This window comes from Bubalus kerabau, chromosome 20 (assembly GCF_029407905.1).
Source record: "Bubalus kerabau isolate K-KA32 ecotype Philippines breed swamp buffalo chromosome 20, PCC_UOA_SB_1v2, whole genome shotgun sequence".
In the NCBI taxonomy this organism is placed as follows: domain Eukaryota; kingdom Metazoa; phylum Chordata; class Mammalia; order Artiodactyla; family Bovidae; genus Bubalus; species Bubalus kerabau.
Window position 1 is genome coordinate 33,601,018 of NC_073643.1, and position 16,689 is coordinate 33,617,706.

The 16,689-nt window shown below is 39.4% G+C and overlaps 1 protein-coding gene across 9 annotated transcripts in view; it reads right to left on the reverse strand.

Moving 5' to 3' along the window:
• The window catches only part of LOC129634852 (uncharacterized), a 103,606-nt gene that overhangs the window by 28,745 nt on the left and 58,172 nt on the right, over positions 1 to 16,689 (reverse strand). The window contains exon 3 of one of the 9 annotated variants that reach the window (XR_008705947.1): positions 12,920 to 13,187. The exons of 7 other annotated variants lie outside the window; for them this stretch is intronic. Coding sequence is in view for 1 of the 2 variants with exons in the window: in XM_055557232.1 (XP_055413207.1) it covers positions 3,734 to 3,739 (6 nt within the window). In the remaining variant the exon portion in view is untranslated. Of the gene's footprint in view, positions 1 to 3,555; positions 3,740 to 12,919; positions 13,188 to 16,689 lie in introns of those variants that run through there. One more of the 9 variants, XM_055557232.1, reaches the window with a different exon arrangement.

Sequence of the window (16,689 nt, forward strand, 5' to 3'; positions counted from 1 at the left end):
GCGTGCTGCGATTCATGGGGTCGCAAAGAATCGGACATGACTGAGCAACTGAACTGAACTGAACTCCACAATCCTCAGGTAGGAAGACCCAGATGTCGTCCAACGAATATAAAACTCACTGGTATTCGAGGGAGGAGAGCAGTATTACTAGAAAAGATCATCCCAAAACAAACATGGAAACAAATGAACTAAAATACTTTCTGCTTAAGCCCAAACCCGTCAGGACTTCAGATAACATACGCTCTCCCTTTTCAAAGCCTTATGCAATGGAAATTGTTATTCAAAGTACAGAATGCCTACATGCTAAGTTGCTTCAGGTGTCTGACTCTTTACAATCCATGCATTATAGCCTGCCGGGCTCCTCTGTCCATGGGATTTCCCAGGCAAGAATACTGGAGTAGGTTGCCATTTCCTACTACAAGGGAAATGGCAGATTCCTCACTTACAGACTGAATCCGCATCTCCTGTAGCTCTTGCATTGAAGGCAGATTCTTTAACACTGAGTCAGTAATAGTGGTAATAATGTTTCCCCAATTATGTTGGGCAGAGAAATGTCCCCAAAGATCTCAGTAAAGAAGGCAAAAACACTTCATGTTACATAGTCTTTGTTGGGGATTCTCAATGCACATAATAAGCATGTTAAAGTTTAGCCTGGCAAAATATACCTTGTAACATGGGTTTATGGACTTCCCTGGTAGCTCAGCTGGTAAAGAATCTGTCTGCAATGCAGGAGACCCCGTTTCAATTCCTGGGTCAGGAAGATCCTCTGGTAAAGGGACAGGCTACCCACTCCAGTATTCTTGGGCTTTCTTGGTGGCTCAGACAGTAAAGAATCCACCTGCAGTGCAGGAGACCTGGGTTGGATCCCTGGGGTGGGAAGATCCCCTGGAGGAGGACATGGCAACCCACTATAGTATTATTGCCTGGAGAATCCCCCCATGGACAGAGGAGCCTGGTGGGCTACAGTCCATAGGGTCACAAAAAGTCAGACACGACTGAGCAACTAAGCACAACATGGATTTAGTCAAGAATTTTCCAAGTCTAATGTGGAATATCCACTTCTTCTCTTTTCAGAATTTCCTCTTGATATTCACCAGAACTAGTGTTACACGGGACATATTTTGATAAATGCTGGTAATAGTCATGGGTATGGCCTGCCTGACTGCACATAGAAGAAGTTTAGGTAACAGGAGAAAGAGAAAGAATTCAAAATTTGAAACAAATGTCCCCATGAAGTAGATGAAATATATGATGCAAAATGTGCTGAGATTATGCTCTGTACCTTCCTCAAAAGGTCAAAAAGTTGACTATTGGGTTATTTATGTTATGATGATAAGAAGTTGATTTGAAGCAAGACAGATTCAGCTTAACAAAGAACTAATTTTATGATTACTTACCACTTACATAGAGCTTACCATGTGCCAGATGCTACTCAAAGTATATTCAGTTCAGTTCAGTTCAGTTGCTCAGTCATGCCCGACTTCCTGTGACCCCATGAACCACAGCACGCCAGGCCTCCCTGTCCATCACCAACTCCCGGAGTCCACCCAAACCCATGTTCACTGAGTTGGTGATGCCATCCAACCATCTCATCCTCTGTAGTCCCCTTCTCCTCCTGCCCTCAATCTTTCCCAGCATCAGGGTCTTTTATAAGGAGTCAGCTCTTCACATGAGGTGGCCAAAGTATTGGAGTTTCAGCTTCAACATCAGTCCTTCCAATGAACACCCAGGAGTGATCTGCTTTAGGATGGACTGGTTGGATCTCCTTGCAGTCCAAGGGACTCTCAAGAGTCTTCTCCAACACCACAGTTCAAAAGCATTATTTCTTTGGCGCTCGGCTTTCTTTATAGTCCAACTCTCACATCCATACCATAGCCTTGACTAGACAGATCTTTGTTGGCAAAGTCATGTCTCTGCTTTTCAATATGCTATCTAGGTTGGTCATAACTTTCCTTCCAAGGAGTAAGCGTCTTTTAATTTCATGGGTGCAATCACCATCTGCAGTGATTTTGGAGCCCCCCAAAATAAAGTCTGACACTGTTTCCACTGTTTCCCCATCTATTTCCCATGAAGTGATGGGACCGGATGCCATGATCTTCGTTTTCTCAATGTTGAGCTTTAAGCCAACTTTTTCGCTCTCCATTTTCACCTTCATCAAGAGGCTCTTTAGTTCCTCTTCACTTTCTGCCATAAGGGTGGTGTTATCTGCATATCTGAGGTTATTGATATTTCTCCCGGCAATCTTGATTCCAGCTTGTGCTTCCTCCAGCCCAGCGTTTTTCATGATGTACTCTGCATATAAGTTAAACAAGCAGGGTGACAATACACAGCCTTGACGTACTCCTTTTCCTATTTGGAACCAGTCTGTTGTAGTACATTATAAACATTTATTTTCCCTATCTTACAGATCAAAAAAACAGCAGCAACACACCAGCTTAGGTACGTATGTCAGTTTCCTATGCTTATGAATCTGGAAAGTGGCAAGATTGGGATTTGAACCGGTGCAGTACAAATATAAAATCCAGCCCTGAAACTCTGCTGTAAAACTGCCTCTGCCATGTGAAACTCTCCTAAGAAGCTGTTAACATGAAGCTGGATTTACAGAAAGTGCCAATTTCCAACCAAGTACTACCATGAAAGAATAGAGTGAAAAAAAAATCAGAATTAAACCTATATGATTCTGTTTTTATTTACAAATAAAGATATATTATATATATATATATATATATATCTAAGACATTAACTCTTTTTCGTTTACTTACATTTTCCAAATTTTTCTCTAATGATTTTACAAACATTGTAATTTCTGTACAGTACTAGAGAAAAAATTTTAAAATGGTGTATGTATAGTGAACACTCCACTAAACACCTAGTCTAATCATCATTCAGAAACACTGTCATCCACACTGTCATTTGTTTCAGATTCTTTGATTGAATAAATAATACCTATTATAGCTCCACTGATATTTGTATCATATTCATTATAGAAAAAAGAAAATATAGGAAATCAAGAATAAAAATTAAATAGAACAAATTTATTTTAATCAGACTTCCAATAGGCAGCCATGGCTTTCACTTTAGCTGTTTAGTTTTCCAATCTTTTTCTATGCATTTTTCACATATTAAAAATAAAAGCCAATAGTCAATACTGTCATGTCAATTTATTTTTTAAAACTTTATATTTTGAAATCGTTTCTCTTTGATAGTGAAGGGAAAATACAAGTTTTTGAAGTAAAAAATAACAAGTTGTTTTTGATGCCTAGACCTGTACTGCTCACGGCAACCACTAACCAACCATATGTGACTCTTGAGCACGGAAACGTGGCTTGTCTGAATTGAGTTGTGCTGTGTAAACTACATGCTGGCTTTCAAAGACTCCGCACACAAAAAAAGAGAGAATATAAAATATCTCAATAGTTTTTCATGTTGATTACATGATGAAATGATAATATTTTGATGCACTGGGTTAAATAATACACTATTAAAACTGTTAAAATTAGTTTCACCCTGTTTCTCTGCGTTAGATAACATACTATCACTCATTAATATGTTACTGGGATTATTTTCACCCTGGTCCATCTTACTTTGTTTAGAGTGGGCTGCCAGAACACTTGCAATGCTCTATGTGCCCACATTCTATATCTGTTGGACGGCCCCCTGCTTTCTACATCCATGTGCTCGCTCATGTACATCCATGGCAGCCTCCATTCTGGGACGTCCTCTCAGTTCCTGTTCAGCACTAAAAAATAATGCAGAAAGAATAACCCCATTTCCTGATGTGGAAAATGGTGGGTCTGTTATCCTGGTGGATCCTGACTTTGAGGTATAACAGTTGTATGAAAAAACTCTAAATCTGGAGACTTCCAAAAAGTCTAGCAAACATACAGAAAGCTTACTGGCATCTTGGCTCCTAACCCTGGACCACATCACACCACAGTCAACCCGGCCACCTCAGGATCTAAGCCAGTCCAAATAATACTAGAGTGAGACACGGCATATCGGCTTATACTTGGGTAGCATTTGGGGTCTTACTGCCTCTTTCTGGCTAATCCCCAGCCCAGGAAGACAAGTGAAGGTTGTGCCAATGTGCAGGGAAGCCTGGCGCTCAATACCCACCCTAGGGCATTATCAGGATTTATACCTTCCTGCGATTCACACCATTTCCTCTCCACACCCAGCACACTTCCTACAGTGCCAATGGCAGGTGACAGCCAACTGCACCTCCTTCCTGCAATGCGTCCTCATTTTCCAGAAGCCAGAGGCAAAGAGCCCTGATGTTTGCTAGGAAACTAGCTCCAGGGAGCAGACAGAGGGCTCCAGAGTGTGCTAAATCTTGATTAATATCCCTACAGCTGCCAAGTCACCCACTGTCTCCCCCAGACATAATACAAATAAGCACTTCATGCGCTGAGAGCCCTCACAAAGACACACCACTGGTTTCCAGTTGGCGACTGGGAGCAGATTTCTGTTAACTCTCAGTGAATTGAATTAAAATAAAAAACAGAACCTGATGAATTTTCCAAAAGTCTAAATTTAATCTTTTGAAAGCCTTGTCCTTTATCCCTTTATTTTTAATACTAAGATGTCCTTACTTTTATGAAATAATGATCATAATAAATAGCATGGATTTGTATGTTTAACATCTTGACAACCTCATATAAGCCCCCAAATTTGGAAAGTGTCATAACTGCTCCAAGGACACAAATGTCTGGGAATCACTGGTCCAGGCTGACATTGAGCGGCAGCTTCTATACCTAATACACATAAAATCTCTGTTTTATATAACAAAGACAAGCCCTTAGATTTCCGTAACATCATTATCAAATTATTGCAAATAGAGATTGTCCTTTCCCTCTGCCCACCTTATTCCCACAAGATGGCTAGGACAGTGCCAGGTACATGAAGGTCCTCAGTAAATATGTATGGACATTGTGTAATGTGTCAGGCTTCCCTGATAGCTCAGTTAGTAAAGAATCCACCTGCAATGCAGGAGACCCCGGTTCGATTCCTGGGTTGGGAAGATCGATTCCTGGGCTGGAGAAAGGAAATGCTACCCACTCCAGTATTCTTGGGTTTCCATTGTGGCTCAGCTGGTAAAGAATCCTCCTGCAATTCAGGAGACCTGGGTTCAATCGATGGGTTGGGAAGATCCCCTGGAGAAAGGAAAGGCTACCCACTCCAGTATTCTGGTCTGGAGAATCTGATTGCAGAGTCAGATACAACTGAGCAAATTTCACTCTGTGTAATGCAGTAAGAATAACTGACAATGTTTCAAAACTCCATTCGACATGCTGATTTTCTTCTGATTCTACTTAATATTTTTGCATCCCAGAAAAGGCAGATTTAGTATAACAATTCCTTTTATAGATAACTTTTGAATATCAGTTGTCTTTACTAAAATTCTGTGTATAAATAACCAAATATAGACATAAAAGGTATAAATAACAAAATGCCTTGAGCAGTTTTCAGTAGTATCTTTAACTCTTTACAGATGCTGAAGAAGAGCCAACCACATCTTTATTAAGGGCCTAAACAGTTTTTTAAGTATCTATGGGTGAAATAAATGTTAAGCAAGTGATATCAAGACATTGTGCTAAGTTTTAAAGTGGTGGGATGGAATAGATCTGAGTTCAGAAAGCTCCTGGACAAAGTTATCTAGTTTTTAAAAAAGGGGGTGGGGGAATGAAATGGTTTAAATGAATATCTAATTAGTTCTCAGGTGAGTAGAGAAGGGAAAAAAAAAGAAATTTTGAGATGGGACAGTAGGATCTCTAAAAAAGAGAGAGGACTAGAGACTAGCGAGGTCTACTTTTATATCTTGTGGTTCTCTTGGTTGGAAACCTGCTGGGGGAACCAAGGGTTACTTTGAGATTTCAGTTTTGAAACCTTGAGTGAATGCAGAAGGCTGCCCAGCTGTGAGTGGATACATCTGTACAAACATCTGGAAGAAAAGGAGATTAAGCCAGATCAGTCGTGGACAGCTGTCCCTCGTAGTAAGTGTCGATGATGGTCACCTCTGCGCCGCAGGGAAAGAGACACATGACCTTAAGTCGACCTGAGTCCCCAGCTCACTCCCAAAAAAGCATCACTGAGAAGGCTATCATTTGGCAAAACACATTTTAAAGATGTGCTAACATACTGGATAACATAAAGACTGTTTTGTCTGAGTTAATTCAATTTTCCTGCATTCACGCTCAATAACAATGAAGTTTGGGAAATAACAGAATGATATTGGCATAAAGCAACTTCTTGGACCTATTTAGTAACATTCATGAGAGACTTTGATGTCTCCTGGTTTCTATCTGACAGCTGCTGGAGTTTATTTAATTACTTTGCTTATTCTCATCAGAGTGATGGTCTAATGAAAAGAGGAGGAAGAAATAATGGATCCTGCTGTCTGGATCAATGGGTCCCCTGAAAGCCTGCCTTGAAGGTGATAGGAGTCTAAGCACTGTAGGGGAGGTGGTCTGTTTTATCTATTTATTGTAAATTGGAGTAGAATCGACACTATTTACAAAGCATCATGTACTTTTTCCATGTTTGTGGAGCAATTAACCTAGTAAATAAGCCCGAAAAAGTGAAAATATAAACTGCTGGAGAACGGCTGGGGAGGCAGGGGTAGGACTTGTGTGACCAAGTGTGTGACAGGGAACCAAGGTTGAGGCCGTGGCTCTATGTGGCCAGCGATATGATACTGGACACAGACTCTCACTGGGCCTCAGTTTGTTCACCTACAACATGGGGATGAAAATCCCATCTCCCTCTTGGGCCACTGTGAGGAGTAAATGATATTAATATGCACATGATGCTCCTGCTGCTGCTGCTAAGTCACTTCAGTCGTGTCTGACTCTGTGCGACCCCATAGACGGCAGCCCACCAGGCTCCCCCGTCCCTGGGATTCTCCAGGCAAGAACACTGGAGTGGGTTGCCATTTCCTTCTCCAATGCATGAAAGTGAAAAGTGGCAGTGAAGTCGCTCAGTCGTGTCCAACTCTTCGCGACCCAACGGACCGCAGCCCACCAGGCTCCTCCGTCCATGGGATTTTCCAGGCAAGAGTACTGGAGTGGGGTGCCATTGCCTTCTCCCATGATGCTCCTAATGGTGCCTAATTTAGTAAGTACTCCATAAACTACTTTTAAAGATTGATTAAAAAAAATTTTTTTTAATCAGGGACTTCCCTGGTGGTCCCAATGGAGGGGGGCCAGGCTCAATCCCTGGTCAGGGAACTAGATCCCACATGCCACAACTAAAGATCCTTCATGCCACAACTAAGACTCCTGTGCAGCCAAATAAGTAAATAAATATTTTTTAAAAAAAATTTTAATCAAAAACAGGTTTTTTGTGTGTTTTTTTTTTAAGTTTTTGGTTGTGCCACAAGGCATTCAGGATCTTAGTTCCCCAATGAGGGATGGGGAATTTGAAGTGTGTAGTCTTAGCCACTGGACCACCAGAGAAGTCCCCATAAATGATTTTTATAGCGTCATCATTATCACCACCATCTTCATGCAGTTCACTGGGTTTTATCCTGTGTTACCAGGATCTCATAGGCGTCAGAGAGGATGATGACACCACCCTCCCTGAATATCTCTCTGGTGGTGAAGGGTCACTGCTATCTTTTAGTCTTCCCTTTCAAACCATGCAGCTGTCCTTATATTTGTTTCAGATATCGAACTTCTGTAAAGAGCTCATTTGAACAAAAGTATTTTTTGTTACAAAATTTTTAAAGTTTGTAAAAGCACTGATCTACCATAACTCCTTCAATTATAAGTAAAGAAACTGCATGAAGGAGTTAGGTCTTTGAGTTCCTCTTGGCCCTGACTTTGCACCTCTCTCTTTTCTTTATAACTTTTTATACTGAACTATTCTGAATAAACATAAAACTTGGTAGAATAATGAATGCCCATGTTTCCACCACCCAGCTTCTATAATATTTACTTTGTCATAATTTTAAAGTAAATACTACACAACATTACCATTTCATAAATACCACAGCATTTGTCTCTAAATGATTAAGGACTTTTAAAAACATAATCACAATGGCATTATCTCAATAGTAAAATTAAGGCTATTTCCTTAATACCATGAAATATCTTGTCAATGTTAAAATTTCCAGTGGTCCCATTACATTAATATTATTTTAAAATTTTGAGTCAGGATCTCAATGTAATCTACATGTTAAATTTGGTTAATAAGTCTAAATTTAAAAAAATACTATGGTTTTCACTTTCCCTGTCACTATTTATTTGTTAAACAATCATATCTTTTGACATTGAGTGTAGTAATAATAATTTGTAATTATTGAAGGACATGGCCATGTATTTTAATAATTACAGTGGTGGTTGGCAAATTTCATGCTGTGCCTCAGGGTTAAAAATGAGAGCCATCTACTTTAGCTTTTATGGAATGCTGATTAGATGCCAGGTTCATGTAAATGGGTTCATGTAAATCATTGTGAGGAAAATGTTGGTATTATCCTAATTTCACAGATGAGGAAACTAAGAAACAGAATGGTTCAATCATTTGCCCAACAGGTAAGGGAGTGATCCAAGCACTCTGACTTTAGAACTAGAGTCCCCAACACAAAGAGAGACCACCTTTTATATTTCCGGGAGCTCTGCAGGCATACACAGACTTCTCAGTCTTTTGGTTTTGTTGCTACCTTTTACTTACCCCAATTTTTCACTGAGGGATCCATTTCTCCCTCAGTCTCACCCTGGGACTCAGACAGTGAGCACTGGATACAGAGATCAAAACTGGGCATGTCAAGTCTTCCCTGGTGGCTCAGTGGTAAAGAATCTGCCTGCCAATGCAGGATACATGGGTTTGAGCCCTGATCCAGGAAGATTCCACATGCTGCAGATCCTACATGTGCAGCCTTCTTGGAGCCCAAAAAAATAAAGTCTGTCACTGTTTCCCCATCTATTTGCCATGAAGTGATGGGACCAGATGCCATGATGTTAGTTTTCTGAATGTTGAGTTTTAACCCAACCTACTTATTTAACTTATATGCAGAGTGCATCATGCAAAATGCTGGGCTGGACAAAGCACAAGCTGGAATCAAGATTTTTGGGAGAAATATCAATAACCTCAGATACACAGATGAAACCACCCTTATGGCAGAAAGCAAAAAAGAACTAAAGAGCCTCTTGATGAAAGTGAAAGAGGAGAGTGAAAAAGTTGGCTTAAAACTCAACATTCAGAAAACTAAGATCATGGCATCTGGTCCCATCACTTTATGGCAAAGAGATGGGGAAACAATGGAAATAGTGAGACCTTATTTTGGGGGGCTCCAAAATCTCTGCAGATGGTGACTGCAGCCATGAAATTAAGACACTTGCTCCTTGAAAGAAAAGCTATGACCAACCTAGACAGCATATTAAAAAGCAAAGACATTACTTTGCCAACAAAGGTCCATCTAGTCAAAGCTACGGTTTTTCAGTAGTCACGTATGGATGTGTGAGTTGGCCTATAAAGAAAGCTGAGCACCAAAGAATTCATGCTTTTGGACTGTTGGTGTTGGAGAAAACTCTTGAGAGATACTTGGACGGCAAGGATATCCAATCAGTCTATCCTAAAGGAAATAAGTCCTGAATATTCATTAAAAGGACTGATGCTGAAGCTGAAACTCCAATACTTTGGCCACTTGTTGTAAAGAACTGACTTATGGGAAAAGACTCTGATTCTGGGAAAGATTGAAGGCAGGAGGAGAAACGGATGACAGAGGATGAGATGGATGGATGTCAATGGACATGAGTTTGAGCAAGCTCCAGGAGTTGGTGATGGGCAGGGAAGCCTGGCATGCTGCATCCATGGGGTCACAGAGAGTCGGGCATGACTGAGCAACTGAACTGAACTGAAGAATTTTATGGAAATGTTGGAAAAATCTTTCTTCTTTTTTGCATTTGAAATTACTGTCCCTATCTTTCCATCTCATGCAGGCTGAGAAAGAAAGAAACACAGAGAGGACATTTAGGCCAAGCTGAGAGATGGAGAGAAATTAGATCCCGGTCACTTTGTTTAAGCCCTGAGCAAGCCATGCCTGCAAAAAGACCGGCCTTGGTCTTTTGAGTTACATGATTTAGTAACTTCAGTGCATGCGCGTGTAGTCGCTCAGTCGTGTATGACTCTTGCGACCCTCGGGACTGTAGACTGCCAGGCTCCTCTGTCCATGGCATTTTCTGGGCAGGAATATTGAGGTGGATTGCCATTTGTTCCTCCAGGGAATCTTTCCGACCCAGGGATCAAACTCACATCTCCTGTGTCTCCTGCACTGCAGCCAAATTCTTTACCTGCTGAGGCATCAGGGAAGCCCAACTTCCCTTTTGGCTTAAAACAATTTGGCTGAAGGAATATAAATAAACTAAAATGGACTCTGACAGAGAACACCGCATAATTAAAAAGGGGAAATCCTCATTCCCCGCCTTTCATGTGGCCATTCAGATGCTGGCCAGGGGAATCACATAAAATTTTGACCTCAACAGGATATTGTTAAATGCAAAGGCTAAAAGAGCTGTAGGAGAATAGCTAGTGACACCAAAAACACAATCAAAGGACATTTGCCAAATCCAAGTCCTTTATTGCCTTTCTCTTGTTGTTAGGTTGAGATACGGCTTTAATATCTTCTCCCTGTGAACTGGTTTTTTTTCCCACTGTGTGACTAATCATTCTCAACTTTGTGAAGTCCGTACAACACAGTTTGCCTCTTGCAGTAGATCTTAATACGATCTGTCCTGAGTGAGCGCAACCACAATTTAGTTGTCAGTTTGCTAAGTGTTGCTTGAACGTGTCCTAAACAAGGCACATATTCATTTTGGCTCTGTTTTTTTTTTTTTTTTAAATACACTTGCATTGTGATTGCTCATGGACCCTAGGCATTTTTGCTTCCTGAGCTCCTTCCTTCTTAAAAAGATATTAAAAATTCTGTGTACCCAGTGCTCCGTGACAACCTAGAGGGGTGACGGGGTACAAGGGAGTTTCAAGAGAGAGGAGACATATGTACATTTATGGCTTATTCATATTGTTGTATGGCAGAAACCAACGTAACATTGTAAAGCAATTATCCTCCAATTAAAAAAAATCTGTCTTATCACTACACTGGTATTAAGGCCAATATAGCCACACTGGGCTACATTCATTTTTTTTATGAGTTTATATTTTTTCCTTTTTTATTGAAGTATAGTTGATTTGCAGTGTACATTCATTTTTAATTCTTATTTTAAAATAAGTAACATTTTTGTGGGCTCTTAGAAATGTATCCTAGGGCATATGATACAAACAAGTCTGGCCTGAGTAATTGTCAAATGCTAATCAAGGTATTTTAGGATTAGCACAGTTGGAAAGCCCACAGTCTAAACCTGAAATAAGCTCCCTCTATGTCTTTTCCACGATGACTATTTGACAAAAAATTTCTCTTTTCTTGGTGTAAGAGCAGGAGCTTTAAAGTGAAATAGCACTGGGTCCCAAATATCAGCATCCATTCTCTTCAACTCTGTCAATCAAACTTATCTGGGTATCACTGAACTAAGTGTAAAGATCAAGATCATAAAGTTTGAGAGAGCACATAGCACAGCATCTAGCTCATAGGAAGTGCTTAGTAATAAGGGTAGTAGCATAATACCATTCGTGATCATTCCACGCAGAGGCAGCACAGCAAAGAGAATGAAACTGGAAGCTTAGGGATCAGGGTTTGAATATGATCTCTGCATCTAAGGGGCTTCCCAGGTGACTCAATGATAAAGAATCCACTTCGCAATGCAGGAGACTCAGGTTCAATCCCTGGGTCATGAAGATCCCCTGGAGAAGGAATGGTAACCCACTCCAGTATGCTTGCTTGGGAAATCCCAAGGACAGAGGAGCCTGGCAGGTATAGTCCAAGGGGTTACAAAGAGTCAAACACAATTTAGTGACTAAACAGAAACCACCACCTAAGTAGCAGAGTGGCTTTAAGCAAATAACTTAATCTCTCTCAGTCTCTGTTATTTCCTCTTTAAAGAAGCCACAGTAATATCTGTCTAGATTATTATTCTAAAGGTATGTACCTTAAAGGTATATATAGTGCTTGGTACTAAATAAAAGAAAAGTAACAGTGTTATTTATTTTACCATTTCTTTAACTGCTCTGTTTCCCCTATTTATTTAAGCTTTTTAAAAATGATATTTTTTAAAAGATACTTGAAAACTTTAAAAAAAATACAAAAAATGTCCTAAATTTCCTTTTCTTGGATTCCTTAATTGTTACTACTCCATCATCCATATTCTTTATACATATTCCCACTACCATTAGTCATGATAATGATAGACATGATATTCCATTATCCCTGAACAGTCTAGTGTGTTTCCAAAAACAGGGACATCCTCTTACAGAATCAGCATCTAAAGTTCCCAATCAGCACAGCACAGATTCAATGTACAGATCCCTTTCAAATTTGTCAGCTTCACAATAATGTTTCTTTGCCTTCTGGTCTGAGAATATGCTTTGCATTTAATTATCATTTAGTCGTCACTTCAGACTCCTCCAATTTGGAGCAGTGTTTTCCTGTACTGTACGTCAGTTATACTTGAACGTATAAAAGTATAGCAGACTTTTCATTCTGCAGAATGACTTTCAATCTGGGTCCACCTTTCTCATGATCAAGCCCTGTTTGTGCATTCTTGTCAGGAGACAATGTTCTTTTCTGTGCATTACAAAAGGGATTGCATCATGTTGATCTGTCCCCTCACTGATGATATTAACCTTGATTACCCGATCAAATTGGTATCTATAGTTTTTATACCTTAAGTTCACTCATTCCTCTTTGTTAATTGACTAGTATTTTGTAACTACACCCAAATCTTATTTCTTACCAAATCTGCACTCACCATCATTAGCATCCATTAAAGACTCCCACCTGAATTCCCACCTCTATTCCCTCATTACTTACTATTTTTTATGTCAGTATTGCGGAGAAGGCAATGGCACCCCACTGCAGTACTTTTGCCTGGAAAATCCCATGGATGGAGGAGCCTGGTAGGCTGCAGTCCATGGGATCGCTAGAGTCGGCCACGACTGAGCAACTTCACTTTCACTTTTCACTTTCATGCATTGGAGAAGGAAATGGCAATTCACTCCAGTGTTCCTGCCTGGAGAATCCCAGGGACGGCAGAGCCTGGTGGGCAGCCGTCTATGGGGTCGCACAGAGTCGGACACGACTGAAGCGATGAAGAAGAAGAAGGAAGAAGAAGGAAGAAGAAGGAAGAAGAAGAAGAAGTACTCAGTATTGTGTCATAGATTTCCAATTTATTCAATGGATTTGCACTGATAATTTGGTACCATCTTTATTTTCATGCTCAAAATGCCCCTATTTGCTATGTGGGATCTCCTTCAAGCTGGCTCTTGTATATTCTTACCTACAGACACAGTAAGATATTTCAGGTTCATCTTAAACATTTCCTGTCTCCAAACCTTGGAATTGGCTATTTGTCCAAGAAGCAGCGGTTCATTTTAGAAAGGAGGATATTTAAGTACCAAGATCTGAATACTCAGTGTACTCACTGCTCCTAGGGTGTCATTGCTTTTTGGCTCTCAATAGACAGAACTAGAAAATATATGTATATATACACATACACATATGTGTATACACACATACATTTAAACATATTTATATCCCTCTGTGTATATAAATATATTATAAAATCACAAGTGTATACTGCTATCTTCAGTTCTAAACCAACACCACTGGGTTCTTTCTAACCTTCTTTCTTCTGCATTTGTCAATATCTTCTCTGGCAGTGAGAAATTTGGCTACCATTATCCTCAGTATACTTATCTATTTATTTGCTCAGCCACCATGCTGACTTCAAGCCAGGGAGGAAAGGAAAAGGAAAGAAGAGCAAGAGGAAAAGGAAAGCAAAACAGGAAGAGGAAGAATTTCCCTTTTTATTTAAAAATAAATACTGCATTCTGGCTTCTTAAATTCAAACTTTACTCCTAAAGTTCTGCATGAAACTGGAGGGTAATTGTATCATACTCAGTTTAAAATTCTGCCTTGGAAATTTCTAGGTAAGGGAGGCATTCTTCACAAACACAAGTAATTATCTTAAGCAATGAAGCGAAAGAATAAGCTGATTCATATTGACCAATGTGGGAAAAACATTTTCATCAGTGTGGGTATAATTGGTTTCATATTTCCCAGGAAATGCTTTGAGAAAATCTGATTAATTTCAACAGAAATAAACTTGATATGCCTAAGAGTACACCGAAGGTTCACTGAATTTTTTTTTCAAAAAAGACAGCTTCTTTTATTTTAGAGAGAAATCTGAATATCTTTAATTGGTGTTTATTTTAATCTTCTCTCAAATACATTCACTGCAGATATTATAAAAAATTTTTTCACTATTAGCACAGCAGAGATAATAAATCACAAAAAAATCTATTTGTCCTAAAATGGTAATCTCAAGGTCCTCTCCTGATGTGTTCACTGGTCCCAAAGTACAGAATGGACACTGTACATCTTCAGGGAGGCATCAATCACATAATGTCTCGTAAGTCTCTAATGTAATGGTCTCCTTAATTCTAGATGTAAAGAGTGCAACCTGCAGAGATGTACACAGTGGCCCTGATGGTGATCATTATTTTCTCTGTCAATGCCTTTGATGCTTGTTGAGAGTGTATCCTGTGTATGGGGCAGGGGGCGGGGGAAAGCTCTTCTCACCTTGCCTTTCCATGAAGTCCTCCTACACTTCATGGTAATAGTCAGCCCTCCATATCTGTGAGCTCCAAATCCTCAGATTCAACCAACCGGGGACCAAAAGTATTTTTACAGAAAATTCCAAAAAGCAAAACTTGAATTTGCCACAAATGGACAACTATTTATTTTGCATTTACATTGTATTTACATAGCATTTGTGATTATTAGATATTATAAGTAATCTAGAGATGAATAGGAGGGTGTGTGTAGGTTATGTGCAAACACTATGTCATTTTATATACGGGACTTGAGCATCCTCAGATTGTAGTTTTCCCAAGAGTTCTGGAACCAATCCCCCACAGATACTGAGGGAGGCCTCTATTTTGTTCTTACTCCTCCTATCTTATGGCACTATTGCCCACGTGAGCATAAATTACCTTGCATTTATATTTAACTTTAAATCTACATGTTACTGATTCTCAATCAGGCCAAAGCTGTAATTCAGTATATTGAGTACAAGTCTGAAGATTTTGTGAGACAGGCCTAAGAAAAATCTATATACATGAATGACTAAAAAATTTTTTCCTAGAAAACTTGTCCCAAGTGGAAAAGGAAAAAGAACATGGTTCTCAAAGGTGAGTCTGGGTCTTGGCTTGAAATGAACTTAAGCCTTAAGTTAGTCACTTTTTTTTCTATGAAATGAAGAAGTTGAATCTGATCATTTGAAGGCATTTTCTAAATCTAAGATTCTTTAAAAATAATTTCTGTAAAAATAAATTAAGAAATCAACCCCATTCACCATTACAACAAAAATAATTAAATATATAGGAATAAACTTATTGAAGAAGACAAAAGGACTGTACACAGAAAATTATAAGACACGAACTAAACCAATGTTAATATTTTGGCATATAGCCATCCAGAGTATGTTATTAATTTTACTCTATTACTCCTTGGAAGGAAAGTTATGACCAACCTAGATAGCATATTCAAAAGCAGAGACATTACTTTGCCAACAAAGGTCCGTCTAGTCAAGGCTATGGTTTTTCCAGTGGTCATGTATGGATGCGAGAGTTGGACTGTGAAGAAAGCTAAGCGCTGAAGAATTGATGCTTTTGAACTGTGGTGTTGGAGAAGACTCTTGAGAGTCCCTTGGACTGCAAGGAGATCCAACCAGTCCATTCTAGAGGAGATGAGTCTTGGGTGTTCTTTGGAAGGACTGATGCTAAAGCTGAAACTCCAGTACTTTGGCCACCTCATGCGAAGAGTTGACTCATTGGAAAAGACTCTGATGCTGGGAGGGATTGGGGGCAGGAGGAGAAGGGGACGCCAGAGGATGAGATGGCTGGATGGCATCACCGACTTGATGGATGTGAGTCTGAGTGAACTCCAGGAGTTGGTGATGGACAGGGAGGCCTGGCGTGCTGCGATTCATGGGGTCGCAAAGAATCGGACACGACTGAGCAACTGAACTGAACTGAACTGAACTGATTCAATTCTAAATGTACATCCTTTAGCATCACAAATTCCTCAATAAAGTGACATGTGACAATGAAAAAAAAAATAAAAAATGTACATAAAACTATTTTGGGTATCAGGGCATAAATGGAGTAATCACAAATGGGGCCACATTATGTATACTCTTTTACATATATGTATATGCACACATATGTACAAAATTATATATATATAAATCATATACATATACACATGTTATATGTATATGTATATATAAACACACATATCACTTTTAGGTCTTTTGTATATTTTAAAAATTAATATATCTTGGAGATCTTATAATAACAGCAGTAGATACTATTTCACAGCTTAGTCTATATCTTAAAGTATTTCATGTTTATCTTTCCATATTAATATATATTTCCATATAATAATTTGTAATTGTATCATAGTGTTTCATTGTGTAAGTGGACCATAATTTCTTCAATCAATCCTAATCAATGCACATTAAAAATTTCAATGTTATAATTAACAGTGACATGGACACTGTTTGGAAGGAAAGCTGT